Below are 27,920 nucleotides of genomic sequence, written 5' to 3'. Positions count from 1 at the left end.
AGTTTCTTCCCCCACAGAACCTGCAGGGGCGGTATTCTCAGACGCTCCCACCTCTAACACCAACTATTTGTAAAGGCCGAGAAGGAAAATAGTCTGGTTCTTACGAGTGTTCTTCACGTTCATGGCGCAGAAACTTTGTCAAACTATCACTGCACTCATAAAAAAAAGGAAATGGAAGGAATGGAAAGGCCTACAACTTCTACGAAAGCCTTACCAAATGTGTGTACTCGGGCGCCGATATGTTTGAAAATACGAGCCTGGCAAACACCTCTCTTCCCCTCAGCCAGACCGTCATGTCCTCCCCTCCGACCCCCCCGCCCTCTCCTTTAACCTGTCCCTCGCTGTGTTTGATTATACGGGCCTGGCCAACACCTCCCTCCACCCCAGCCTCCCTTCCCCTCAACCAGACTGTCATGTTCTCCCCTCCGACCCACCTCTCCTCTCCCTTAACCTGTCCCTCGCTGTGTTTGGAAATACGGGCCTGGCAAACACCTCCCTCCAACTCGGCCTCCCTTCCCCTTAGCCAGACCGTCATGTTCTCCTCTCCGACCCACCTGCCTTCTCCCTTAACCTGTCCCTAGCTGTGTTTGAGTATACGGGCCTGGGCAAACACCTCCCTCCACCCCAGCCTCCCTTCCCCTCAGCCAGACCGTCATGTCCTCCCCTCCGACCCCCCCGCCCTCCCTTTCAACCTGCCCTTCGCTTGATCTCACCAATCCTCGAAGGTGAACGGCAGTAATGGTTACCTTAGGAGTGTGACCAGGCAGCTCTCTCAGCCTGGGAAGGGCACCCGGCGGGACATAGACACTCCTCCGTCAGGTGGTCTGTATAGAGGCAGTTTAAAAGCTACCGTGTCAGAGCGTTACAGTAATTTGGCGACCTGTTTTGTTTCGTTTTAATTAGAAGATTTTGACGTGTATGCACTTGTCAAAATAATACCTTTTCTATGTATAACTCGAATTCTCTTTGTTAAAACTCCCAGAATTTGTTATGTATGTAAATCCTTTGTTGCTGTTGTTGTTGTTGTTGTTGTTGTTGTTAGTGTCTTTATTTGTTGTAGTTGTTAGTGGCGCTCTTGTAAAGTCACGGTGCTGGGGCGTGGCTGATGAATCGTGAGCCTTTCATCGGTATTCACTTTGTATAGAATGTTTATCGTGCCAGAGATCAACTTTATTTATCGTTTTCATATGAGACATTTCCTCAGTAACAAGCGAAAAGGAAACTGAATACTAATTGAAACCGGAAAAAAAGAAAAGTGAAAAGGAAAAGTTAGGAAAAGAAAAGGCGGAGTCAGGCAGAAGATTCACCCGAGCAGAGAGGAAATAAGTTATGGGGAGAAAACATGAAAGACCCGGCAAATAGAAAGGAGCGAAAGGATACCCAGGCAACGGGCGGCAAACAAGGTCTTGCCACAAAGGGAAGGGAAAATATTGCCTGACTTTTTGTACCTTCCTAAAGAGCAGTAGATGGAAGTTTTGTGTCTGCCTGGTGGCGAACACAAACATTCTTTAATTAGGTAAAAAATATTCTCTCTCTCTCTCTCTCTCTCTCTCTCTCTCTCTCTCTCTCTCTCTCTCTCTCTCTCTCTCTCTCTCTCTCTCAAAAGTCTGATCCTTTTTTTATTCCACACACACACACACACACACACACACACACACACACACACACACACACACACACACACAGAGAACACCAGAATAAAAAAAAGTTGTGAAAAAACCCCTCGATAGAAACATCCAAAACAAACAACAAAACATCACTATGAATAACATAAAAACGAGAATTATCAATAGCCTTAATAGCAAACAGAGGTATAAACTGTATGTATGTATGGTTATGTGTGTGTGTGTGTGTGTGTGTGTGTGTGTGTGTGTGTGTGTGTGTGTGTGTGTGTACGCTTATTCTTTTCTCCCCGCCCGTTCACTTCCCGTTCCATTTTCACCTTGACAAATATATGGATCTGACAACCTTCACATAATCCATCTTTTAGCTCCGTTCTGAGCCTCCTTTTCCTTTATCTTTAGTTCCTGCCTTTCGTTCGCCCTTCCTTCCATTTAATCTTTTTCCCCGTTCTCCTTCAGTGTCTTTCCTTTTTTTTCCTTCCGTTCCAGCCGCTCCTTTTAAGTGAATTTCGTTTCTTCAGGATTTGGTAAGTTTTCTTTCCTCTTCTTTGCTTTATTTTATTTTTATTTTTTTGTTTTTTCCGGTTGTCTTCGTGAGTTGTTTGTCTGTTGTGTTTGGTCGTTTTTCTGTGGGTGGTGTTTGGTCGTTTTTGTCTGTTGTTTTTGGTCGTTTTTCTGTGGGTGGTGTTTGTGTGTTTGTGTTTTTGTGTGTCTGTTTGTTTGTCTCTTTTCTATTTTTTTCATATTTTTTTTCTTTTTCTTATTTTTTCTTTTTCTTATTTCCTCATTTTCTCTATTCTCTTTCTTATTTTATTATTCTTTATTTTTTCTTTTCCATCTGGTGCTTCCTCACTTTTCCATTCTGCTGTACCTTCTCTCTCTCTCTCTCTCTCTCTCTCTCTCTCTCTCTCTCTCTCTCTCTCTCTCTCTCTCTCTCTCTCTCTCTCTCTCTCTCTCTCTCTCTCTCTCTCTCTCTCTCTTTCTCTCTCTCTGTTTTATTTTTTTCTCTTTATATTTTCTCTCTTTTCACTTTATTCTCTTTTCTTATTTTATTTTCTCTTTTCTTTTTTTCCCATCTGCTCCTCCCTCACATTCTCCCTTCCTCGCCCGTGCCTTCTCCGCCTCTCTCATCCCCTTTATTTACACTCCCAGGACAACCTTCCGCCTTCCATTACTTCGTTCACCAGTTTCCTCACCCAGACGCTCCTTCTTTAACCCTAGTAATCCACGGAGGAGGAAGGGGAGGAGGAGGAGGAGGAGGAGGAGGAGGAGGAGGAGGAGGAGGAGATTGCGTGTCAGTGTGTGTGTGTGTGTGTGTGTGTGTGTGTGTGTGTGTGTGTGTGTGTGTGTTGCTGTTGTTGTTGTTGTTCTTCTCCTCATCATCACGACGTCGCCACTTTTTTCCTCCTTTCCCTGGACGGACTGCCTTGAAAGTGGCCCAAAATATTCCTCTCCAAAATATTCCTCTCCAAAATATTCCTCTCCAAAATATTCCTCTCCAAAATATTCCTCTCCAAAACATTCCTCTCCAAAATTTTCTTCTCCAAAACATTCCTCTCCAAAACATTCTTCTTTTGCAATGACAGACATGAATCCGGGACACACGAACCAAGAAATAAATGACTATGATGCGTACTAATAGGAGTTATACTTAATTAACCAGTAAAGTAAATATTAGTTCGTTAAATACATGTTCCTCTTCGGCGGCCAAGCTTCCCAATACCTTTCACAGCGGAAGGGACGGGGGAAGAATAATGCTTAGACAGTATGGGAAAAAAAAACTCATTAGCTTAAGATACGTTTACTAGAGTCTACGAGGCTTTCCGTGTTATATTCCATTCCCCGAAGACGTAAGGCAGGTGCAGGTGGTGATACAGGTGAGGCAATACAAGTTGGGGTTCCGGAGCAGTGTTTTATCCTTCTCATTTGTTTTGTATGCTTCTAGTGGTTCCGGTGAGGTGCTGTGTGCTTGTAACTGGTGTTGTATGATTCTATGGTTCCGGAGCAGTTTTGTGTTCTTCTAGTGTTACAGAGAAATATGGATCATCGCTACAGAAATAAAAAAAAGTAAGAGTCATTTCTCAGCTTGAAAGAAATATTGGATGTGGATCGTATAAAATAAAAATAGAGTGGGGAAAAGAATAAGCCTAGTTTCCTTTATACTATTTTCTACAGTAAAGGAGACATCTCAAAGCCACCCCCCAAAAAAAAAGAAGATATAAAAAAAAAACCCCTGTTACGTTTTCTATATATATCGAAAGTAAGATTGTGTCAGTTTATTTTTTATTGGATTGATGTAAAATTTAGTGTTTCCACGGACGAAAGGCAAAAACATTCAGCTCTTCCAGCGATCTAAAAAAAAAGTATCATAAAAAACTTTCATTTTTTCTATTGATTTCTGCGTTAGCTGTCGAGAGGATTTATTAGATAATGTTTTATTGTTATTTAGTGTGAGAGAGAGAGAGAGAGAGAGAGAGAGAGAGAGAGAGAGAGAGAGAGAGAGAGAGAGAGAGAGAGAGAGAGAGAGAGAGAGAGAGAGAGAGAGAGAGAGAGAGATTGTCCAAGTTCGGCCCGTCACCTGGAGAATCACTAATCACACAGGTAAGTCACACCAGAAGCCAAGAGATTAATGGCCTGACGAGGAGGGAGGGGGGAGGAGAAGGGAGGGGGGAGGGGGGCATGTGGAGGAAACAGATGTGGAGAGGAAGGGAAAAGGAGGAGGAGGAGGAGGAGGAGGAGGAGGAGGAGGGGAGAGGGGTAGACGAAAGAAAGGCAACTCCGTCATTTCACTATTTTCTTTGATACATTTTTTTACATTTCTTTTATTCCAGTTTTATGTTGTGTAATTTTTTTTCCTTCTCATTTATATTCCCTGCCATCCTTTTTTTTTTATCTTTTTCATGTTATATTCTCTCTCTCTCTCTCTCTCTCTCTCTCTCTCTCTCTCTCTCTCTCTCTCTCTCTCTCTCTCTCTCTCTCTCTCTCTCTCTCTCTCTCTCTCTCTCTCTCTCTCTCTCTCTCTCTCTCTCTCTCTCAGGCATATCTCCATTTCTTGCATCCTGTTTCATTTTCTCCTGCTCCGTTTCCTTCCCTCATCCTCATCATTTTCCCGCCGGAGACACACACGTCCCAGCTTCCATTACTCTGCTCTCCATCTTACTCACCCAGACCCTCCTTTTTTTCCTTACTGTAATCCACGAAGAAGGAGGAAGAGGAGGAGGAGAAGGAGGGAATGGTGGGCGTGTGTTGTTGCCCTTTTCCTTATCACGCCGGCCCATGCATAACATTACCTCGCCCATTCGTCTCCCTGGGGTCCGCCAAGGATGTGATCATAATATTCCTTTTATTTGGCCAGAGTTGGTATTTTCAGACGCCTCAACCTCTTACATCAACTATTTTCAAAGACCGAAAGAGAGATCAATCGGATTCTAATGAGTGTTTATATAGGTTCATAGTACAGGTGGAGGGTCAGACCGCCACCAGGATCATAAAACTACCCAGGGATATGCTGAAAACTGCTACGAAAGCCTGGTATGATATGTCGGATTGGGCGGCGGATTGTTCAAGAATATGAGCCCAGGATAAATGGTGGCACGGTACCCGGCGAGGCGAGGCAGTGAGCGGAGAATGGATGGAGGCTGCTGAATGGAAGAACGCGTGTTGCTTAGAGACGAAAGGCAGCCAGCGGAGCATGAGAGGAATGTATTAATTGTTTATTGAGATAGGAGTATAAACCTTAAGCCTTCCTGACGCAACAACACATATTCAATACAGTCCACGACCACAGTGACGATGTGTGCTTGGAAACGTGGCTACATATTGCTAGTATAAAACATTCAGGACGGTTTGGACAGAGAAACTTCACCTAGGAAGCACGTTTTGATTCACCTAACCTGGCAACTATTTCAAATACAGTTATGGCATTCGAACATCGTATAATCAACCAATCAGCTAGCAGCACATCCGAGAAAGAAGGGCACCTCTACGGGCATGTTATTTTTTATTTCAGTGTAATAAAAATCGAGTATAGTTGGTTAAGGACGAAAGGCCGGCACCAGAGAATGACAGCGATGACGCGGAGTGAGTCGAGATTGAGAACATTGGGTCGCTTCCACAGTCCACCATATGTTTTTTTTTTTTTTACAGCAAAGGAGACAGTTCAAAGGCGTAAAGAAAAATACAAAAAAAAAGCCCGCTACTTACTGCTCCTGAATAGAGGTCAAAGGAGTGGCCAAAAAGAAAGGTGTGTAATCCCCCAAAACAAACACAAAGACTGATAACCCAAATAACTTCACTCTCAAACAAAACACTAAGAAAATTCCATATAGAGTGTTTGGTGTTGAGATAGCAGCTAAGAAATTTGAGATAATCATACAGGAACTTTCTTTAGTATTGGTTGTCGAGTAGAAAAAAAACGACCATTATGGAGAAATTATAGTTTGGTTTGGGTAGTTGCAAGGACACTGTGTTGTTATGCATTCATTACATCGTCGCGGGAGAGCCAAGTCTGAGGTTCCGTCGTCGTGAGTGTCTTGACCACCGCTGCCAGATAATCGTACTCAGAGCATTGTATTTACCGGTTTCTGACGCCTAACTATTGCTAAGAAACATCAGAATCTAACTCTTTTAACGATAACTATAAATTGGTTTCGTTATTAGAGCCCAGAAGACAGTTTAGGGGTAGGAAGTCGGGAAATATAATCGGCTGAGTACGACAATCTGGCAGAACTGGTCTTGACTAATCGAGTACGAGAATAATGGCTGACTGAGCTTAACCCGGTAGCAGCGACGGACCAAATTTGTGGCTTTACCGTGTACCAGCGACAGGCCAAGTTTTTGCCATGATATAAACCCCCAAAAATAGATGATGCATAAACTGATCAGAAATGCGTTGATATATATTATGAAATGGTTTGCGTGAGTGATGATTTTTCTCTTTTTTTTCTTGCTTAGAGGGGCCTTTAAGAAACATGATCCCCGCAGCTACCGGGTTAAAACAGTTAGGACAGACAGCGTAAGACAGGAAGGAAGGGAAGAGCAGTCGCATTATTTTTGTTTTAACTTGTTTCCATCTAATAGGAATTTTACGGTAAAGGACTAAGCCAACCCCCCCCCCCCCCCCCTCGACCCCTTATCAATCGTTGTGTGACGGACGTTGATGAATTGTGAATTATCGGGAGCGCCATTTGTTGGTTTTTGAAATGCTCGTTTGTTGTACAGTATTTGTGCTGAAAAATTATTAACGTTGTCACGATAAACGCATTTCGAGACTAGCAAACAGAGACACGCACAGACAGACAGACACAGAGATAGTCACACCGAGAAGCAGACTGACAGACAAATTCAAACAAACAGGCAGAGAAACAAACAGACAGACATAGCTATACAGAGAGTTTGGCAGCAGACAGACAGACAGGCAGGCAGGCAGACAGACAGGTACACACGCTAGACTAAATACCTAGGACTTCAGGTAGATTACAGGTAAGATTACATTCTTTTATTTGGAGGTCAAGGGACAGGAAAGCAAGGATGTTGGAAGAGGAGGAGGAGGTGGAGGAGGAATAGGAAGAGGAAGAGGAGAAGAAGAAGGAAGAGAAGGAGCAGAGGAACGTGGGAAACCAGAAATAAAGAAAAAGAGAGGAAGGGAAGGTAAGGGAAGATGAATTTAAAGACCTCCAGCGATAGGCAGAAACAGAAACTCATTTGCGTAAAGAAATGACGAACAGAAGACGATCAAAGGCATGAGCTGTGAAAATGATTAAGGTTGGTTGGCGGGGATAAAACAGGAAATAATAATGGTGGAATATAATGATGAATGAGTGTGGAAGAGGCTGGAAGCGATAATACCCATGATGGAGAAAGTGGAGCCAGAGAGAATAAAAGAGACATGGGAGAAGGCCCCCCTCCCCCCCCAAAAAAAAAAAGAGATAGTGGAATATAATGATGTGAGGAAGATGGAAGAAGATGGAAGAGATAATAGCCAAGGAAAAAGAAGAAGAGAAGGAGGGATGAAGATACATGAAGGAGGGAATAAGGGACGATGGAAAAGGAAATAAAATGAGTAAAATGAAAAGTAGAAGAAGGGATAGGAATGATGGAAAAGGGGATAGAATGAGTAAAGTAGAAAAGTGGAAGAGGAAACAGAATGATGGAAAAGGGGATATAATGAGTAAAGTAGAAAAGTGGAAGAGGGAACAGAATGATGGAAAATGGGATAGAATGAGTAAAGAGTAAAGTAGAAAGTAGAAGAGGGAATAGAATGATGGAAAAGGGGATATAATGAGTAAAGTAGAAAGTGGAAGAGGGAATAGAATGAAGAAAAAGGGGATAGAATGAGCATAAGGCAGAAAGAATGAATAGGAGATAGGAATGATTGAAAAGAGGATAGAATGAGTAAGGAGAGAAGTAGAAGAGAGGGAAGAGGGAATAAGAATGATGAAAAAAAGGGATAGAATGAGAAGAAAGATTAGTGGAAGAGGCAGCAGAAGATTTGAAAGAAGATGTAAGAAAAAAATGATGAAACTTAAGATGAAGGGATGAAGAGTGGACAGAAACAAAGGATGAGAATGCTAGAGAAAAAAAAACAAATGACAAAAGAACGGAAAAAAGAAGGAAAAGAGAAAAAAATGGGGAAGATGTTGCAAGATAGACGGAAGAGGGTGGAAGAGTGGACAGAAGCAATAGAAAAGAATGCTACAGGCAGAACAAATGACAGAAGAAGAACGGAAAAAAAAGAAACAAGAAATGAAAAAAAGTAGATGTTGGAGGACAAATAGAAGAAGGTGGACGACGGAACAAAAGAAAGGGAAAGTGATGGAAGGAGAATTTTTAGCAACGTTTCTTTTTATCCAGGTAGAAAAGAGACAGACAGGCTGGACAGGTGGGTGGCGGAGCTCTGTGTTATGAATCTTACCTGTGCTCGAGGGAGGAAGGAAGGAAGGGAGGGAGGAAGGGAGGTGTCAGCAGAGAGAACCAAAGGAGAAATGTGCAGTGAACTTGTGGTCTGGAAATAGTGGAGAAGAATGAAAAGAAGATGAGGAGGGAATAGGAGCAAAAGTAGGAGGGAGAGTGACAAGTGTGAAGACGAGTGTGAGTGCAATGAAGGTGGAGCGGTATTGAAAGTGTAGTGGTGAGGCATCAATATAGAAGCAGAATAGAAGAGGAGAGGAGAGAAGAGAGAAGAGAAGAGAAGAGAAGGAAAGAGAAGAGAAGAGAAGAGATATGAAAAGAGAAGAAGAGAACTGAAGAGAAGAGAAGGAAAGAGAAAAGAAGAGAAGAGAAGAAAAATGAAGAGAAGAAAACTGAGAAAAAGAGAAGAGAAGAGAAGAGAAATGAAAAGAGAAGAGAAGAAGAGAACTGAAGAGAAGAGAAAGAAAAGGTACACTAAAGGTAAAGGTGGGTGCATACGCTATAGCTGCGCGTGGCTGCGGTGCTCATCTCCGAACCGTTGGCCCTTTGAGCGGAGAGAGGAACAGGACGAGTATAGAAAGTTTCCCCAGGTACCAAATTATCGACCATCCCGAAAGTTAGAATGAACAATTGGGTGCAAGGTACGTAAAGACTTGCGAGAGACAGCAGACGGAACGAAGTTAAGGAGAGAGTGAAGGGGTGGTGAGAGAAGAGGTAACAAAATAAGGAGAAAACTGAGACTTTGCTGGAGAGAGGAACGGGAGTGGAATTGAATGAGAGAGTGAAGTTAGGTGGAGTACGAGGAGTTAGGTTTCAAAAAATGGCGAGAAATAGAATCAGGGAAAGGAGAAACAGGAGAGGCGAGAGAAAGGAAAGAAGTAGGAGAGGGATGCGGGATTAGAAAGGAGAAATAGGAAGAAACGAGAGAAAGAAAAGAAGTAGAAGACGGATGAGGAGTTAGAAAGGAGAAACAGGAAGAAACGAGAGAAAGAAAAGAAGTAGAAGACGGATGAGGCGTTAGAAAGGAGAAACAGGAAGAAACAAGAGAAAAGAAAGAAGTAGGAGAATGATGAGGAGTAGAAAGGAGAAACAGAGAAGCGAGAGTAAAGAAAAAAGCAGGAATGGAATCGCTGCGGTGAAAAACATGACAATAAAAAGTGGAGGAATTCAATTAAGTGATGCCTTGGAAAACAAAAACGGGGAAAGGAAGGAAGAGTAAGTAAAACTGCCGGCGAATTACGGTTGGGTGGTAATGGAGTAGTGATGACTGAGGAAGAGAAAGATGACGATGATGATGATGATGATGATGATACTGACAAGAACGGTGAAGGAGTACAAGGAAGTGAAGAAAAGAGGAATAGCAGAAGAGAGGAAAAGGAGAATTAGCGGCGATGTATTGTAAGGAAAGGAAACTAACGAGGAAGATAGAAAAATTGAATAGCAAAGTAAGAAAGAAGTTAAATCGAAAGCGTGTTAGATATTGTGATGAAAGAAAACTGTAGAGGAAGATCGTAGACAAAAATAAACAGCGAAAAGAGTTCAATCGAAAGGGTGTTAGATATTGTGATGAAAGAAAACTGTAGAGGAAGATCGTAGACAAAAATAAACAGCGAAAAGAATTCATTGGAAAGTGTGTTAGATATTGTGTTGAAAGAAAACTAACCAAAAAATAGTAGAAAATTGTATCGTAAAACAACAGCTGAACGGAAAACGTGTAGGAAAAGCTAAGAGTTAAGACATGAACACGTAATTTGCGGAGGATAAAAAAAATAAAAAATAAAAATCTAAACGACGAACGGCGACAAGATGAAGACAATTAGAGATGAGTTAATTAAATTTTTTTGAAAGTACAGTTCAGTTAATTATTCATATATACCTGCTCTCTCTCTCTCTCTCTCTCTCTCTCTCTCTCTCTAATTAAGGCTTTATACCGGTAATAGTGTCACCATCAACAACGAGGCAACAGCTGGGAAACGCCTCCTCCTCCTCCTCCTCCTCCTCCTCCTCCTCCTCCTCCTCCTCCTCCTCTCCGTCTTCCTTTACTACCTCTACCTCTACCGCCTGGGTCATTAGCGTCACCTGAGAAAATGCCGGTGTTACTTTTTTTAGTTCATTATTTTGTTTGTTTATCTTTTGTTTGTTTATTTGTGCCATTCTTTCTTCCCACCTTTCATCTTTTATTTCCTTTCTTTTATATATTTGTTATTTCTTTTGTCACCCTTCATTCATTCGTCCTTTCATTCTTTTGCTCTCTTCTTTCTTTTTTTTTCTTTCCTTCCGTATTTCCTCCGTTCGCCTGCTCTCTCTCTCTCTCTCTCTCTCTCTCTCTCTCTCTCTCTCTCTCTCTCTCTCTCTCTCTCTCTCTCTCTCTCTCTCTCTCTCTCTCTCTCTCCTCTAAACCCGTGTTCGAGATTTCTGCTGCGAAGTGCAACAGAAAAAAACACAAAAAAGAGAAGTGAAAACGAATATAGATATATAGATAAATAGATAAATATAGATAAATATAGATAGAGAGAGAGAGAGAGAGAGAGAGAGAGAGAGAGAGAGAGAGAGAGAGAGAGAGATGCAACGAGAAAAGACGCAGAACGATGATTTAAAGAAATAGAGTTTGTTTGGAGAAAATTGTGAGTATTGCGGGTGCGTGCGGGAGAGAAGTTAGTTGAGGAAATTGAGTTTGAGGATCCTCGTTCGTATAGACGCGAGTGAAGGCAAGAAAAAGAGAGTCCTGGGAAGGCAAGAGCCGATGGAAACACATTACTGATCAGAGCGAGAGAGAGGAAAAGATAGATAGATGGATAGATAGATAAATTGACACGTAGATAGATAGATAAATAGGTAGATAGATAGACAGATAGATGGATAGATAGATAGATAGATAGACAGATCGATAGAGAGAGAGAGAGAGAGAGAGAGAGAGAGAGAGAGAGAGAGAGAGAGAGAGAGAGAGAGAGAGAGAGAGAGAGAGAGAGAGAGAGAGAGAGAGAGAGAGAGAGAACTAATGGTGATTTAATTAAGACTGAAAAACGAAAAAAAGACGAGAAAGAGTAACAAAGTGATGGAAAATGAAGAGTAGAGAACGAAATGTTAACTTAATACAACCATAACCCTTACTGATAAAGACATGTGCATTGGTACAGCTCATTATTGGTTCTTTAAATAAATCGTTCCACCAGATAGAGTGAAGCCTTAAGACGTGTGAGAAGTGCATCGCGTTCCAGCAAAAGGGAGTGTCAGGGAGAGTGGATGGAGGCAGTGAGCTTCGGGTGGCAGCAGGATGGATGTCGGTAAAAAAAGAACAGACAAGCGTTTCCCTTCCCTTCCCTTCCCTTCCTTTCCCTTCCGCCTGAGGCAATGAGATGGAAGCGATGTGTCACTGTTCTGCAAGGAGTCGGGGAGTGTCACTTGCACTAGCTCTGGGTGGCAGTGGATGGATGTCTGTAAGAAAGAACAGATGAGGGCTTCCTTCCCTTCCCTTCCCTTCCCTTCCCTTCCACCTGGGTCAGTGAGATGGAAGCGATGTGTCACTGTTCTGCAAGTAGCCGGGTGGGGTGGAGGGTGGAGGGGGTCACTTATGCTTGCTCGGGGCAGTCACGATGGAATGGATGTCTTTGTGAAGGAGAGAGAGAGAGAGGGAGAGGGAGAGGGAGAGAGAGCGTCACGTCCCTTCGCCTGCCAAGAATCAATGGGAGGGAAACGAGGAATCACTTACAGTACAAGAAGTCGATGTGTTGCCTCTTCACACGGTCTGTTTGGGGGTAATAGGGGAGTGATAGGAGTATTAGGTCATATTGCCGCTTCTCTTCCTCATTCTATTAAGGCTGATTCTCTCTCTCTCTCTCTCTCTCTCTCTCTCTCTCTCTCTCTCTCTCTCTCTCTCTCTCTCTCTCTCTCTCTCTCTCTCTCTCTCCTCTCTCCCCCCACTCCCTATCCCTCCCCTCTTCCAGCATCTCCTCCCTTCTCCCACCTTCCCTCCTTACTCCCTTGTCTCTCTCTCCCTCCCTATCCCTCACCTCCCCCAGCATCTTCTCTCGTCTCCCTCCTTCCTTCCTTGCCTCCCTCCCTTCCTCCCTGCCATCGCGTTCTCCAGCATCTCTACTCTTTACACTCCAGCGAACCTTTCTTCTTTTCTTCATCTCCGCCCTTCTTCCTTTTCTTTTTCCTCCTCCATCTTCTATGCCTTTATTTTTTCTTTCATATCAGCAATTCTTTTACCGTATATATATTTTTTTTCTCGGCTTTTTTTTTTCCTTCCTGTATTTCTTTTGTTTCGCCTTTCTCACTTTCGCTCTTTTTCTCTCCTGTCACTTTGTTACCTGTATTCTATTTCACTTTTCTTTTTTTGTTGTTACTTTTCACCCTTGCCTTCCGCCTTCTCTTCTTTCATTTTCTTTTTTTATTCCGTTATCTCTCGATCTGTAGACCCTCCATTCTCTTTTGCTTCAATTTTTACTGCATATCTTTTTTTTTTATCATTCTTCTCTCTCTCTCTCTCTCTCTCTCTCTCTCTCTCTCTCTCTCTCTCTCTCTCTCTCTCTCTCTCTCTCTCTCTCTCTCTCTCTCTCTCTCTCTCTCTCTCTCTCTCTCTCTTTCCCTCTTTTCCGTACTGCGTTCTTCACCCTGCTCTTTTTTCTCTCTCTTTTCTTTCTCCTCTTCTCTCTTCCTTCTGCAGCTTCCTCGCTTTTTTTTTCAAGTCAGCGCAACGTTTTTTACTACAGTCCTTTTTTTCAATCTTGCCTTTCCCCAATATCCCTTTTTTCTTTCCGTCCTCTCTCTTTTTTATCCTCTCCTAAGTTTCGCCTGCAGCCTGCCACGTTTTTTTCTTTCTCAGAGCGGCTTTGTTTATTATGCTCCTACTTTTCAATCTTGCCTTCCTCCCATGATACTTTTCTTCCCGTCCTCTCCTGCTCTTATCTGTCCTCTTAGTGTAACGTACGTTCTCTCCTGCTGCATAGATTTCTTTCAATAAGGCGTTTTTTCTACCACGCTCCTTTTTTTTCAGTCTTACTCCTACTTTTCATCTAAGAACATAAGAACATAAGAAGTCTGCAAGAGGCCGGTAGTCCTGTACAAAGCAGCTGCTGTGAACCTAACCCCACCTAATATCACCGTCCCTGAATTTAACTATTTTTGAATGTGACTATTGTATTGGCACTCACAACACGACTGCCAAGCCTGTTCCACTCATCTGTCACTCTGTTGGTAAATCAATTATTGCAAATGTCATTATTGAATCTGAGTTTATCCAGTTTAAACCCATTACTTCGTTTTAAACCCATTACTACGTTTAAACCCATTCTTGCCTTCTTTTTTATTCTCATTTACCCGCTATGTAAGCTTTGTTTGTAAACTTTCTTGCTGTTTTTTATCTTCTTAACCATGCTCCTATTTCTTACTCCTGCACCTTTTCTTGATCTCTTTTTCCCCTTCCTCCTTCCTTTCTCTTATTTGTCCTCTATGTAAGTTCTGTCTGCAGCCTTTTACGTTTTTTTTTTTATTCGACGTTCTTAACTATGCTTCTTTTTCCGTCATATTTTCTTTTTTTCTCCCTTAATATCTCTTTATTTTTAATTCTTTATGTCTATCTTTTTTCTTAATCTCTTTTCTCTCTTTTTTTCTTCTATATAAGTCCTCCTCCCCCTCCATTTTTCTGGTTATTGTCTCAGTCTCGACCTTCTCAAACATCTACACACCCTCTCCCTTTTCCCTCAATCTCTTTTTTGTGCCTTCTTTTCTCTCTTTTATTCTCTACAAAAGCCCCGCCTCCATTCTTTTCTGGTGATTTTTTCAGCCTCGACCTTCTCAAACATCTACTACACCCTTTCTTCCTTCCCTCATTCCTCGCCTCGCAGAACAGTAACCCTTTGACATATAGTCCTGTACAGAGGAAGTAGACGAGGAACAGACAGTCTTACAGGCCGTTTCTTTCTTCCCTGTCGCACGGAAAAAGAAGTTACCAGTTGAAAAGAGTAAATATGGAAAAAATAACGTTCTTGTATAAAATAAGTTGTTACGGACGATAAATAAAATAGTTGTGTGGGTAAACTTTTCCTTCAGGGCATTAAACGTTCTTTGTGTCTGGGGTAAAGTTTTTCGTAATTGTTTTGCCGCTTCCTTTTGTCCTCAACTTTAGATTTCTGCTCTGTTGTTCTTCCTCATTGTCATCTTCACCACACTTTACCATCATCATCCTCACCATCATTATTCGCACTATCATCACTATCGTCATCAGCAGCATCACCACCACAAACTCCACCGACCAGTTGGGTAGGCGGTGGCAGAGTGGTTAGCGTGCTGGGCTCACATTCACCACGCCATGGACAACGTCGATTCGAATCCCCACGCTACCACCTGGGATTTTTCAGTCACCGCCAAGTGGCCTAAGACTACCCACATGCTGTCCTGAAGACCACCCATCAACCCGGACTCTAGAAGAAACCGTCCAGTGAATCAAGAATGAGTTCTGGGGGGGCAGCATGAGCCAAGCATAACTGGCGCCACTATAAAAAAAAATTGCCTGCGTTGGGGTCATACGCTATAGTTGAGCGTGGCCTTAGTGCTTATTTCCATCACTGGGTGTGAAAAGTAAATATTAGGCTATGTGCTTATGGAAAATGTTCTTCCCCCAACATTAGTTTAGTTTCAGAAAGTTGGGAATAGTTCGTTTTACTCAAGCAGTCACTGATCTCCGTGTTTTCAGAATATTCAGTTTTGGATCGGTTATGTTTGGCTAGTTTAGGTAAGGTAAGGCTAGGTTAGGTTGGACCGGTTATGTTAGGCAAAATTTGATAAGGTAAGGCTTGGATCAGTTAAGTTAATGTTGGATATGTGTGGATTGGTTATATTTGGCAAGGTTAGATAAGGGAAAGCTTGGATCAGTTAGGTAAGGCTAGGTTAGGTAAAATTAGGTTTGGTTTCATTTGGTATATCTTTGTTAAGCTGATTTGGTTAGGTTGGTTTGATTGAAGGCAGTATTGTTATGTTAGATTTAATTTGTTTGGCTTATTAGGTTCAGTTTGGTTTGGCTTGGTTTAGATAAGTCACTTTAGATTGTGTTTCGTGTTGCTGAGTCAGGCACGTCAGGTTGTTAGGTATCTGTATAGGCAGCTACACGTTTATATACTATTGTTTCCTAGACAGCCGTTCCGGTGAGACGTCTCGCAGGATGAGGGAAGGAACAGAACAAGGGAACGGTCTAATGTCTGGTTGGCAAGGGAAGGGCAGGAAGCGGAAGACGGGAGCCCCCATCTCTCTCTCTCTCTCTCTCTCTCTCTCTCTCTCTCTCTCTCTCTCTCCCCCCCCCCTAGGAACGGGATTAGGCTTACCATTCTCGCATCGTGGAGGCTAATCGGGTCTTTTGAGCGTGTGGAGCAAATGAACTGAATACGTGGTGGTGGTGGGGGGGGTCGATGGGGAGTGGGGGCAAGGCGATGGGAAGGATTAGGATGGATGGGGGAGGGTAGTGGTGGTGATGGAGAGGGGGGTAAGGGGAGGTGATGGTAGTGGTAGCGAGACGATGGAGAAGGATGAGGGAGGAAGGGGGGATAGTGGGTGGGGGATTGAGGTGGGGAGGCAATGGAGAATGATGAGGGAGGTTAAGGAAGGTAGTGGTGGGGAGGGTTGGGATGGGGAGGCAATGGTGAAGGATTGCGGGAGATGGGGAGAGCAGTAATAGTGGTGTTGGGAAGGGGCATGGTGGTGGTAGCGGCGAGGCAATGGGGAAGAATGAGGGAGGATGGGGAGGGTACAGGTAATGAGGGGGGGGGGGGGATGAGTTGGGAAGGATAAGGGTGATGGTGGATAGGGCAGTGGAGGTCTTGGTGGTGGCGGTGGGGGTGGGAAAGAGCTGGGAAGGATAAGGATGGTGGTGGATAGGGTAGTGGAGGTCCTGGTGGTAGCGGTGTGGTTGGTGGTGCGTGTAATTCGGAGGAGAAATCAGCGTAGTGTTACTGTGGGTCTCGGGAGATTATTCCAGTTTGGTGGTAATTGGGTGGGCGAGTTTCTCTTTCCAAGGTAAGGGTCGTGATTACGTTTCTCACCCGTCATTGCCAGCACGAGTAATCTCCTTTCACGTGTTTTTTTTAATGAAGTGTTCAGAGAGTTATTGGTGGCATATATGTTCAGTAATTCTCAAAATGTATAAATATAGTGCTGTTGATAGTAGTGGTAGTAGTAGTAATAGTAGTAGTAGTAGTTGTTGTTGTTGTAGTAGTAGTAGTAGCAGTAGTGGTAGAAGAAGAAGAAGAAGAAGAAGGGGGTGTAGGAGGAGGAGGAGGAGGAGGAGGAGGAGGAGCAGTTTAAATACCAGCACCAACAATAATATTAGTAACAGTTGAAGTCGGTTGCAGCACAAGTCAGAGAATAATTAAATCAGGGTTGCAAATGAACTTAAAGCATCCCACACTATAATATCACTAAGTCTTGCACACTTTTCTCTACCTCGGACTTATCTTCACACAGGCACAGCTTGGTGTCGAACTTGTGTTGATCCCCTTACAAGACAGCACACACTCCTCTCTCCCACATTTACCTTCTCCTAAATAAAACAAAACACCTTGGTTGGTATTATAAGACACACTCGCCTCTCACATCAGCTATTTCTAAAGGTCAAAGAGGGGGTCAGTCGGGTTCTAATGAGTGTTTCTTCAGGGTCATGGTACAGAAGAAGACTCACACTACCACCAGGGTCATAAAACTACCCTTGGAAATGCCCACAACTCCTACGAAAGCCTTGTTAAATATGTGTTCTTGGGCTGCGATTTGTCTTGTAATACGACTCCTTGACTTTCCACATTATTACAGAGTCACGTAAACAATCTTCTGTCCTACTTTACATTTGTTTTCTTTCCTCCCCAGACAACCACCACGACACAATCTGACGTAGGATGTACACAAGTGCCTTCACAAGAAAATAACGAACATTCTTCTCCATTTTCATACTGACAAAACGACTTGCCTTGCCACGGTACTCCTGAGCCTCGTAAATAACCCCCTGTCCCACGCTTACCTCCGTTTTCTTTCTTCCACACAGCCACAACTACTGGGCGTGGAATGTGCTCAAATTTCGTCTTCTTTCTTATCACATTAACGAAACTGACTTGCCAGAGTACTCCTAAGCCTTGCAAATGAGCCTCTCTCCCACGCTTACCTTAGTTTTCTTCCTCTCCCTGCAGCCACAACGACCTGGCTTGGCATGTGGTCAAGTTCTTTTCTTCTGTCTTCTCACATTAACAAACCTGACTTCCACAGTACTACTAAGTCTCGTAGATAACCCTCTTTCCCACGCTTACCTTGCCTTTTTCTTCTCCACGCAGCCACAACGACCTGGCGTGGAATGTTCGCAAGTTCCTGCACAACAAGCTGCGATCCTTCAACCTGTCCAGCGACCTGACGAAGGAGAAGCCGTGGAGGGACTCGCCCTTCTCCCACACCGACCTGCCGCGGCTCAGGGCGGGACAGGTGGCGGCCCAGGTGTGTTTATTTGTTTGTTTGTGTATGTGTGTGTGTGTGCGGGCGGAGGGGGCAGAGAGTTTGTTTTGTAGTGTATCTTAGTTTTCGTTGCATGGCTCTGGTTTTAGATAGTTCAGGTGCATAGTTTTTTCTTTTCGCTCTCGATCTATCACGTCAGTCTCGATTCAGCTATATACATCTGTTCATTTTTTATCTAATTCTATAGCAATTTGTATCATATTATCTTGCTGAATGCTTCTAGTCACTCGCTTCAGCCACTTACCATCCTCTCCTCCTACTACGCTTCCTGCTTCTCCTTTTTCTTTCCTCGGTCTTCCGCTTTCCGCCAGATCCCCTTTCCCTGCATCCGCCTCATCCCTCCATCCTCTGTTCCTTTTCTTTTCTCTCCACCGTCTCCCTCCCTTTATCCTCTTCTTTCTTCTCCCTTCATCCTCGTCTTCCTTTCTTCATCATGACATTTCTTGCAGTTCCATCCATCCTTTCCTACTCTCCAATATTACCTACCCTCCCTTCCCTCCCCTCCCTCCCTTTTTTCTTTTTCTTCCTCCCCCTTCCCCCCTTTCCTCCCTCCTCCCTCTTCCGCCTCCTCCGCTTCCCCCCCCCCCGTCGGTCCCCCGGGCATCGTCGCCACACATTCGTTACCAGATTCTCATTTCGCGCACACCAGTTGTGGGTCGGTTTTCTCGGAGGCCGCGCTAATACTTTTCCTCTTCCCTTATTTGCTTTACTCCCTCCATTTTCTCTTATTTCTTTCCTTCTTTCTGGAATGCTCACACTAATGAAAATAACATAATGCAGCCGTAGACTTTCCACAATACTCGAAGAAATTGCATGAGTAAAAGTTCGAGGAATTTTTTTTAGATATACATAATGGTTAACAGCAACATTATATATATATATATATATATATATATATATATATATATATATATATATATATATATATATATATATATATATATATATATATATATATATATATATATATATATATATATATATATATATATATATATATATATATATATATATATATATATATATATATATATATATATATATATATATATATATATCTATATATATATATATATATATATATATATATATATATATATATATATACTTTTACGTGCAATCATTAACAGTGGACGCGCCAGGCACCAGACTTGCCCTTGACGTCACCGCCGTCCCTACATCGCTGCTGATGATTTGACTTTTAAAGATTTCGTTAGTCCGGCGACCCACGTGATGCTCTTGGCACGGGCGGCGTGCCGGTGTGGCCATCGGGGGACGGACACAACCTCAGATTTTTGTTGAAGATGCCGACGTTGTCAGCGTGCCGACAGACCTGTGTGGTGGCGCCCCTGAGAAGGTCTCGTAAAATGTAGATGCTTACAAATAATTTTCTCTAATTGTGTCATAAATAACACAACTGTCACGTTTCAGCCGCCGTCATTAGCGTTGACTTAGTATTGTGATGACTTGAGGTTCCGTCATCCTCAACGGCACCACCAGCGCCGCCTGCCTGCCGCTCCGCTATCTACCTGTTTTCGCGGCCACCTGCCAGCCATCCTACGCTGTATCTCCCGCCAGGCTCCGTCCGCTGAGTCTCGCCTCGTTTGGCTAATGAAACAATCGGTTGTCCGGGAGCTTTGGACGAGACGCGAAGCAGAACAGCCAATCTCCATTCCTGCCCCGGCGACGGTGCACGGCATAGTGTGTGTGTGTGTGTGTGTGTGTGTGTGTGTGTGTGTGTGTGTGTGTGTGTGTGTGTGTGTGTGTGTGTGTGTGTGTGTGTGTGTGTGTGTGTGTGTGTGTGTGTGTGTGTGTGTGTGTGTGTGTGTGTGTGTGTGTTCCTTTGTTTTTAAATTCACGTGGAAACAGGAGGAACAAGCGGCGACAAAAAGCGTTTTACGGGCGCCTAGGAAACGACGGGTGACGGGGTCGGAAGGAGGTCGAGGAGACGGAGGAGGCGGGAAAGCAGGAAGAGGAAAAATAAGAGAGGAAAAGAATGGTAGGAGGTGAAGGAGGCAAGAGGAGGAGGAAAGAAATAGATTCAATAGAAGAGGAAAAAGGAATGAGAGGAGGTGGAAAAAGAGCGAAAGACACAACCAGAAGAGGAAGAGAAGGACGAGGACGAGGACTAGAACGAGAACAAGGAATAGGAGGATGAGAAGGAGGAGGAGGGGGAAAAGGAAGAGAAGGGAAGAGAATAATAATGAGAAGGAGGCGTAGGAAGAAGAGAAGAAACAAGCTGAGCGAAAAAAGAGGAGGGAGAGGAAGAGGCCTTTTTACCTCATTACTATTTACGAGACGCGTCCTTTGGCTTTTACTTTTGGTCTTGCAGAGAACCCTATCGCAGGTAATGTGTGTGTGTGTGTGTGTGTGTGTGTGTGTGTGTGTGTGTGTGTGTGTGTGTGTGTGTGTGTGTGTGTGTGTGTGTGTGTGTGTGTGTGTGTGTGTGTGTAGACCCCAGATGTGTATTGTGGGGTGTTGTGAAGGTGAAGGAGGGATGGAAGAGTGGTTGAAGATATGGTGGGAGGGGAATCGAAACAGGGATAGGAGGGGGGGGGTTGAAGAAGGGATGGGACGGGAATTGAAGAAGGAATGGGATGGGGACTGAAGGAGCTATGGGATGGGGGTTAAATAACGGAGGAGTTGGGGGTTCAAGGAGGGATTGGAGGGGACTTGATGGAAGGATGGGACACGGGTTAAAACAGTGATAGGATGGAGATGAAGAAGGGATGAGAGTGAAGGAGAGTTAAGATGGGGATTGACGAAGGAAAAATGGGATGAAATTGAAAGAGAAATGGGAGAGGGCTTGAAGAAGGGATAGACTGGGGATTGAAGATGGGATAGGATGGAGATAAAGGAATGACAGGACGGGTGTTGAGGGAGGCATCGAAGCGAGAAGAGAGACAAGATTTGGGACGTGGTCTGAGGAGAGGTATACATTTTTTGGTACGGAAGACACGGTAGTTTGCGGAGGGAATATAAAAGAGAGAGAGAGAGAGAGAGAGAGAGAGAGAGAGAGAGAGAGAGAGAGAGAGAGAGAGAGAGAGAGAGAGAGAGAGAGAGAGAGAGAGAGAGAGAGAGAGAGAGAGAGAGAGAGAGAGAGAGAGAGAGAGAGAGAGAGAGAGAGAGAGAGAGAGAGAGAGAGAGAGAGAGAGAGAGAGAGACTAACCGAAGCAATCCGTTTTAATTACCAGGACGAGATACCGATGACTTCTCTTGCACCATCTTGAAGGACTGTGAACGAATGAAAGTTTAGTTAGTGTTGGAAAGGGGACGAAGAAAGGGAAGGAGGACAAAGGAGGCTAAGACGAGAGGATAAGGGGAAGGGAAACAAGGGAAGGGGAGGAAACCAAATAATATGATAAGAGAGAAGTCTACAAGAGGAAGAAGAGGATGGAGTAATGAGCAAATGAGAGAGCGAGTAGAAGGGAGAGTATTTGCTGTACGCATTCTGGAAGTGGAATGTCTTAGGAAGGAGATCGGAAGGAAGGATGATGAGGATTGTAAGTAAAGGGGAAGAGCGTGTGTGGGAAAGGGGGAGGGAGTAGTGAGCAGAAAAGCAATAAGCAAGAAAGATGCAGACAGTACGCGAAAGAGGAGGAAGAATGTGGGTTGTGACAAGGGGCGAAGAAAGGAATAGAACCAAGAGAGATGAAGAATACAGTAAGCGAAAGAGGAGAAAGAGGAGAGGGTTGTGGGAAGGGGCGAAGAAAGGAATAGAACCAAGAGAGATGAAAGAGGAGAAGACAGTACGCGAAAGAGGAGAAAGCATGTGGGTTGTGGTAAGGGGCGAAGAAAGGAAGAGAACCAAGAGAGATGAAGGAGGAAACAGTAAGGGAAGAGGAAGAAAGTGTGTGGGGGTTGAGGAACGAAAGAAGAATAAGAAGGAAGAAAGATAAAGGAGACAGTACGCCAAGGGAAGAAAGAAAGCATGGGGGGAGTGGGGGACGAAGGAAGGAAAAGAAGCAAGAAAGATGAAGAAAGAGAGAGAGAGACAGTACGCGAAGAGAAAGGTTGCGTGTGTTTGTGTAGGACAAAAGGGAGATAGAGAGCAAGAATGATAAACGAGAATGCACGCGGAGTGAAAGAAAGCTTATGTTTATTTGTGTTGGGGAGCAAGAAAGATGAAGAATGAAAACGGAGGAAGAATAAGAGCTGTTTAGGAAGGACGAGGGAAGGATAAGAAGTAAGAAAGACGAAGAACGAGAGTTGAAACAGAGGAAGAAATGCTTGTTGGGGGACGAAGAGAAAAGATAAGAAGCAAAACGATGTAGAAAGAGAGTGAAATTGAAGGAAAAGGTGCGTGTTGGGCCAGTTAGGGGACGAAGGAATGATAAGAAGCAAGGAAGATGAAGAAGAAGAGTGAAAACGAAGGAAGGAGTGTGTGAGGTCGAGGGAAGGATAAAAAATAAACAAAATAAGATGAAGGAGAAGAATATACTCGAAGATGATAAAACGCGAGTGTGTGCTTGTGTTTGTGTGTGGGACGAAGGAATGATAAGAAGCAAGAAGGATGAAGGAGAGTGAAAACGAAAGAGGAAAAAGTGTGTGAAGAGAGGAACGACGGAAGGATATGGAAAAAGAAAGATGAAGAAGGGGAGTGAAAACGAAGAAGGAAGAAGAGGTGTGTGAAGAGAGGAACGACGGAAGGATATGAAAAAAGAAAGATGAAGGAGGGGAGTGAAAACGAAGAAGGAAGGTGTGTGGAGGAAGGAACGACGGAAGGATATGAAAAAAAAAGATGAAGAAGGGAAGTGAAAACGAAGAAGGAAGGTGTGTGGAGGAAGGAACAACGGAAAGATATAAAAAAAAGATGAAGAAGGGAAGTGAAAACGAAGAAGGAAGGTGTGTGGAGGAAGGAACAACGGAAAGATATAAAAAAAAAGATGAAGAAGGGAAGTGAAAACGAAGAAGGAAGGTGTGTGGAGGAAGGAACAACGGAAAGATATAAAAAAAGATGAAGAAGGGAGTGAAAACGAGTGAACGTATGTGAATTATATTTGAAGGGAGGATGCAGGCCAGAAAGACGAAGAAGGAAAGTGAATATGAGAGATGCGAAAGGAAGAACGAGGGATAAGAAGCAAGGAAGATGAAAAAGAAAGGGAGAGGAAGCGAAGGCAGAAGAAGGGGTGTCAGGGATGAAGGCAGCATTGTCCGGGGATGATGCACGCCTCGGCTTCGGATGTTTGAAGCTCCTGATATCCGGCTTTTGACGCGCCGAAGGGGAGCAGAGGCGAGGCAGAGGCGGCGATAAACTCTCTCGAATATGTAACAACGGAGACGAGAGGAGACGGTGTGTGTGTGTGTGTGTGTGTGTGTGTGTGTGTGTGTGTGTGTGTGTGTGAGAGAGAGAGAGAGAGAGAGAGAGAGAGAGAGAGAGAGAGAGAGAGAGAGAGAGAGAGAGAGAGAGAGAGAGAGAGAGAGAGAGAGAGAGAGAGAGAGATGAGTGTCAGTGTATTTAGAGAGAGAGAGAGAGAGAGAGAGAGAGAGAGAGAGAGAGAGAGAGAGAGAGAGAGAGAGAGAGAGAGAGAGAGAGAGAGAGAGAGAGAGAGAGAGAGAGAGAGAGAGAGAGAGAGAGAGAGAGAGAGAGAGAGAGAGAGAGAGAGAGAGAGAGAGAGAGAGAGAGAGAGAGAGAGAGGTGATTAATCTATAAAAGCAGTCATGTAATTATTTTTTTGTCAAACTCCACTGAGATAAAACATAATCCAACATCAGGCAGGAGGCCATTCAAGCGCAGTAGGCAATTAGGTAGACTTATTACTGTGGGCATTTGTTCTCTTAATTGACTTTCCATTATCTCTTATTCTTTTGTTTCCCTTCATACAGACACACACACACACACACACACACACACACACACACACACACACACACACACACACACACACACACACACACACACCTAAATATTGAGGAGTAATGTGAGGACTAATTGACTCTCTATTATCGCTACTCATTTTCTCTCTCTATGCTGGCACTCACACACTTAAAAATCAGAGGAGTTATATCAGGACTAATCGATTTTCCATTACCTCTATTCTTTTTTTTTTCTCACTACATACATTCACACACAAAAAAATAGGAGTTATATGAGGATTAAATGGCTTTCTCTAATCAGTTTTTTTATTTCTCTCTCCATACATACACACTAAAAAAAAAGAGGCGTTATCTAAGGACTAATCTATTTTATATTATCTCTTCTTTTGATTTTCTCTTTCCATACAGACACACATACTTTGGAAACAGAGGAAGTATCTATAAATTAAGTTCACACGGTAAGAAACTCGTGAATGTCATAAAACAGCAAAGGTCATTATCTAGTCTCGTCGTAATCGGTTGTTAATGAAAAGTGACGTTGAAGATCCTAAGAGTTTTCGATGCTTGTTATAGTTTTCCTTGCAACTGATCTCTCACAGACGCTCATTTCTTTTTGCCTTTATTGGAGCAGTGCTAAGCGGGGTTTTTTTTTCTCTTTTTTTTGCCCTTGAATTATTTCCTATACCGTAAAAAAGTTTGTAATTATGTGAGTTGTAATTATATGACCTGCTCCCAAAAATATATATAAATTGTTCTGCATTTTTATTCAGTGTGTAGGAAAGAGAGGATTCCATATAGCACAAAAAATAAATAATATGTAATGATAGTTTTTTTTTATCTCTCAGCTCGGAGGACGAGTGCAATAGGTCTCTAAATATTGCATGATAAAAGAGAAAGACCAGTGGCAAAATAAACTTTCGAGTCTAGTCAGGCGCTGCTGTACGGCCAGAAAATCCGATATACTCTTATTGGCGCGTAGTGAGACTCAATTTGTGGCAAACTATAAAGTGCAGGGAGGCGAAAGTCCAGCTTGCCAAATTATCGTACTCATCGCATTGCATTTTCGTAGTTTCTGACCAATAACGAATGCAAACAAACAAACAAACAAACATCAATAAATAGGAGCTTTAACGCTAATTTCAATTTTCTATCGTTATTTGTGTAGGTACGAGAGTTTGAGGTTTAAAAGTAATAAAGACGATGTGGTGAATACGATAATCTGGCAACGCTGGCCGCGAAACGTATCTTGTGGACGCGGCGAAACCAGTTGTCTCCGTTGGTTCTGTTTGCTACATTTCTTTCCGCCGACCATGTAAGTACGATAACTGATGTAAGTGTAAATTGCCAACACAGAGTTTATAAGTGCGTTCCATTGTTGTTAAGAGAGGAGCTTTAGGAAATTCGTGACTCCAGATAACGTGAGTTAGGGCGACATTTCTATTCTGGTTCTCAGCAGTCACCGGATCAAAGAGTAACGTGACTTCAGGAGCCCAGGCGAGGCTCACGAGGCAGTAAAGATACAAGATAAAGACTTGGATGAATGCAGATGAAAACGGGAGAGAAATAATAATAAATTCATCCGGTCTGGTATCCGGGGCGCCTCTGGGCATACGAACGAACACACACACACACACACACACACACACACACACACACACACACACACACACACACACACACACACACACACACACACACACACACATACACACACACACACACACACCGGATCCGGCCAGAGCCTCTCGCCGGAAGCAGCTCCTCGTTGCCTTCCGCTCAGACTGTCCGGACAGGAAATATTTTCGCAACGGATTGTTGGAAATTTTTCTCCGGCGTGAAAAGCTGCCGTCTCGCCCCTCCCGTGTGTTTCCTATCCATGTGTGCGTTTGTGTGTGTGTGTGTGTGTGTGTGTGTGTGTGTGTGTGTGTGTGTGTGTGTGTGTGCGTGCGTGCCTGCGGGGAGGGCGTCTTTAAGCCCTCCAAGCAGTCCCCTTCACGATGCATTAGCCAGAATAACTCAGGGTAAGTCAGCGCGGCGGCCGTCGGTAAAAGCGGAGGACTTACACGGAAAAGCTGGACTCTATAAAACACATCCGCACTTTCTTGGATGTTTAACAATTATGGATGTTTGTATTTTCTAAGGGTGTGATGACACTGGTGAATATGTACAGTTTAGGTTCCCCATATCACCTTGAAGAATTTTAAAGGAAGAGAGGAGAAAGAGGGCAAAAACGATGACGATGACTTGAAAGAGAAGATTTAAAAGAGGGGCAAATTATTACTAAGAAGGAGTAACCGAGGATAATGAAATGTAAGGAAAATCAGAGTAAAAATCCTAAAGCAATTCATTCATATTTGAAATACATCATTTTAACAACGGTATTGTTATTATTGTTATTGTTTTTATTATTATTATTATTATTATTATTATTATTATTATTATTATTATTATTATTATTATTATTATTATTATTATTTTTAGTAGTAGTAGTAGTAGTAGTAGTAGTAGTAGTAGTAGTAGTAGTAGTAGTAGTAGTAGCAGTAGGAGGAGGAGGAGCAGGATGAGGAGGAGGAGGAGGAGGAGGAGGAAGAGAAGGAGTGGGAGGAAGAGGACAAGGATGATGATGATGATGAGGAGGAGGAGGAGGAGGAGGAGGAGGAGGAGAAAAAGGAGGAGAAGGAGAAGGAGAAGGAGAAGGAGAAGGAGGAGGAGGAGTAATGATGAAGGCTGTTGTAGTATCATCATAATCATCAGCATCAGCAGCACCAGCACTAATAGTTAGCCTTTCTTCCCCCACAGTTCTGGTCGGTGTACGTGCCGTGTGAGGCGCAGTACCTCAACACGGTGCAGCTTCTCCTGGAGCAGGTGGACGCCGTGCGCCGCATGGTGGCCGCCAGCCCCGGCCACACCACGCTGGTGCGCTCCCCGGCAGGTGTGTGTGTGTGTGTGTGTGTGTGTGTGTGTGGTGTGTGTGTGTGTGTGTGTGTGTGTGTGTGTGTGTTTACATGCATGCACTTAATTATATTTTTTCTTAGCTTTTTCTTCTGAAGAGTGGTTGTGTTTCTCGGTTGGCTAACACTGAAAGAATTGCCTAATATATTTGAATTTACGTATAACTTCTTTACAGAATAAGCTGAACTACACGCAGGAGTGACTGGGAATGCGAACACACCATAATTTTTGCATTTTTGTGGCACTGCAAGCAAATTTATCTCCTTTGGTGGTGTTTATGAGTCATTCTTTCCTCTCTATACATTGTGCTGGTGTGTTATGTCTCTTCATACAATGTGGGGGTATTTTACGGCCTTATTCTGTAAAGCTCACAACTCCAAACTCTCGTAAAAGTTGTTATCTTGCCGTCCCATCCAGAAAAGCTGCAGCAACGATTATAACTGCAGACATTATTATCATGTCCAGACAACACGAACAGACATCCGTACCCTGACCCTCCTACAGAGACCCACAAACACGCAGAGAAGAAAGCGAGTAATGAACCTTGCAAAGAATTACGAAGCATGAGAAAATAACAATGACTTCGCTCGAGGATTCGCCATAGAGGCAGAAAATTCGGATTAAACTCATGAGAGGATGATGTAAAATGTCTCCCATATTCCGTTCAGCAACAATAAAATAAAACCAGCATACAGTCTTCCGGCTTCCTGTGTGTCTTGTGCCTGATTATATTTCCAGCTAATGACCTCCGCCAGAAAAGGAAACGTCGTAAGCTGTCGACTAAGCCCTCGTTAATATTCAATGCAGCTTCTGAATGTTCGGCCATAAACACACGACGCAGGACCGAGCTGTACCGTCTGCAGGCTCCTTACCGCACATTCAGGGTTGATCGATGAGAAAACTGGGAAGGAAGGAGGAGGAGGAGGAGGAGGAGGAGGAGGAGGAGGATATATAACCATGAGAAGAGGGGGATGATAGAAGACGAGGCGGAAGAAGAGGGGAAGGAGCAGGAGAAGAAAAATGACAAGGAGGCTGAAAACGGGGAAGAGCCCAAGGAGAATAATGAGGAAGACGAGGACAAAGACGAGCGAGACAGTAACGAGGACAGAAGAAGTAAGATAAAGAATAGAAATG

General features: G+C 43.5%; 1 protein-coding gene across 4 annotated transcripts in view; it reads left to right on the top strand.

The window, feature by feature from the left end:
- The window catches only part of LOC127004411 (dipeptidase 1-like), a 154,261-nt gene that overhangs the window by 104,703 nt on the left and 21,638 nt on the right, over positions 1–27,920 (top strand). For all 4 annotated transcript variants that reach the window (XM_050872071.1, XM_050872072.1, XM_050872073.1 and 1 more), the window contains 2 exons: positions 17,843–17,999; positions 26,634–26,766. In XM_050872071.1, the coding sequence (XP_050728028.1) occupies positions 17,843–17,999; positions 26,634–26,766 (290 nt within the window). The remainder of the gene's footprint in view (positions 1–17,842; positions 18,000–26,633; positions 26,767–27,920) is intronic.

This window comes from Eriocheir sinensis, chromosome 28, assembly GCF_024679095.1.
Source record: "Eriocheir sinensis breed Jianghai 21 chromosome 28, ASM2467909v1, whole genome shotgun sequence".
Taxonomy (NCBI): domain Eukaryota; kingdom Metazoa; phylum Arthropoda; class Malacostraca; order Decapoda; family Varunidae; genus Eriocheir; species Eriocheir sinensis.
This window is presented reverse-complemented; position numbering and strand designations above follow the sequence as displayed.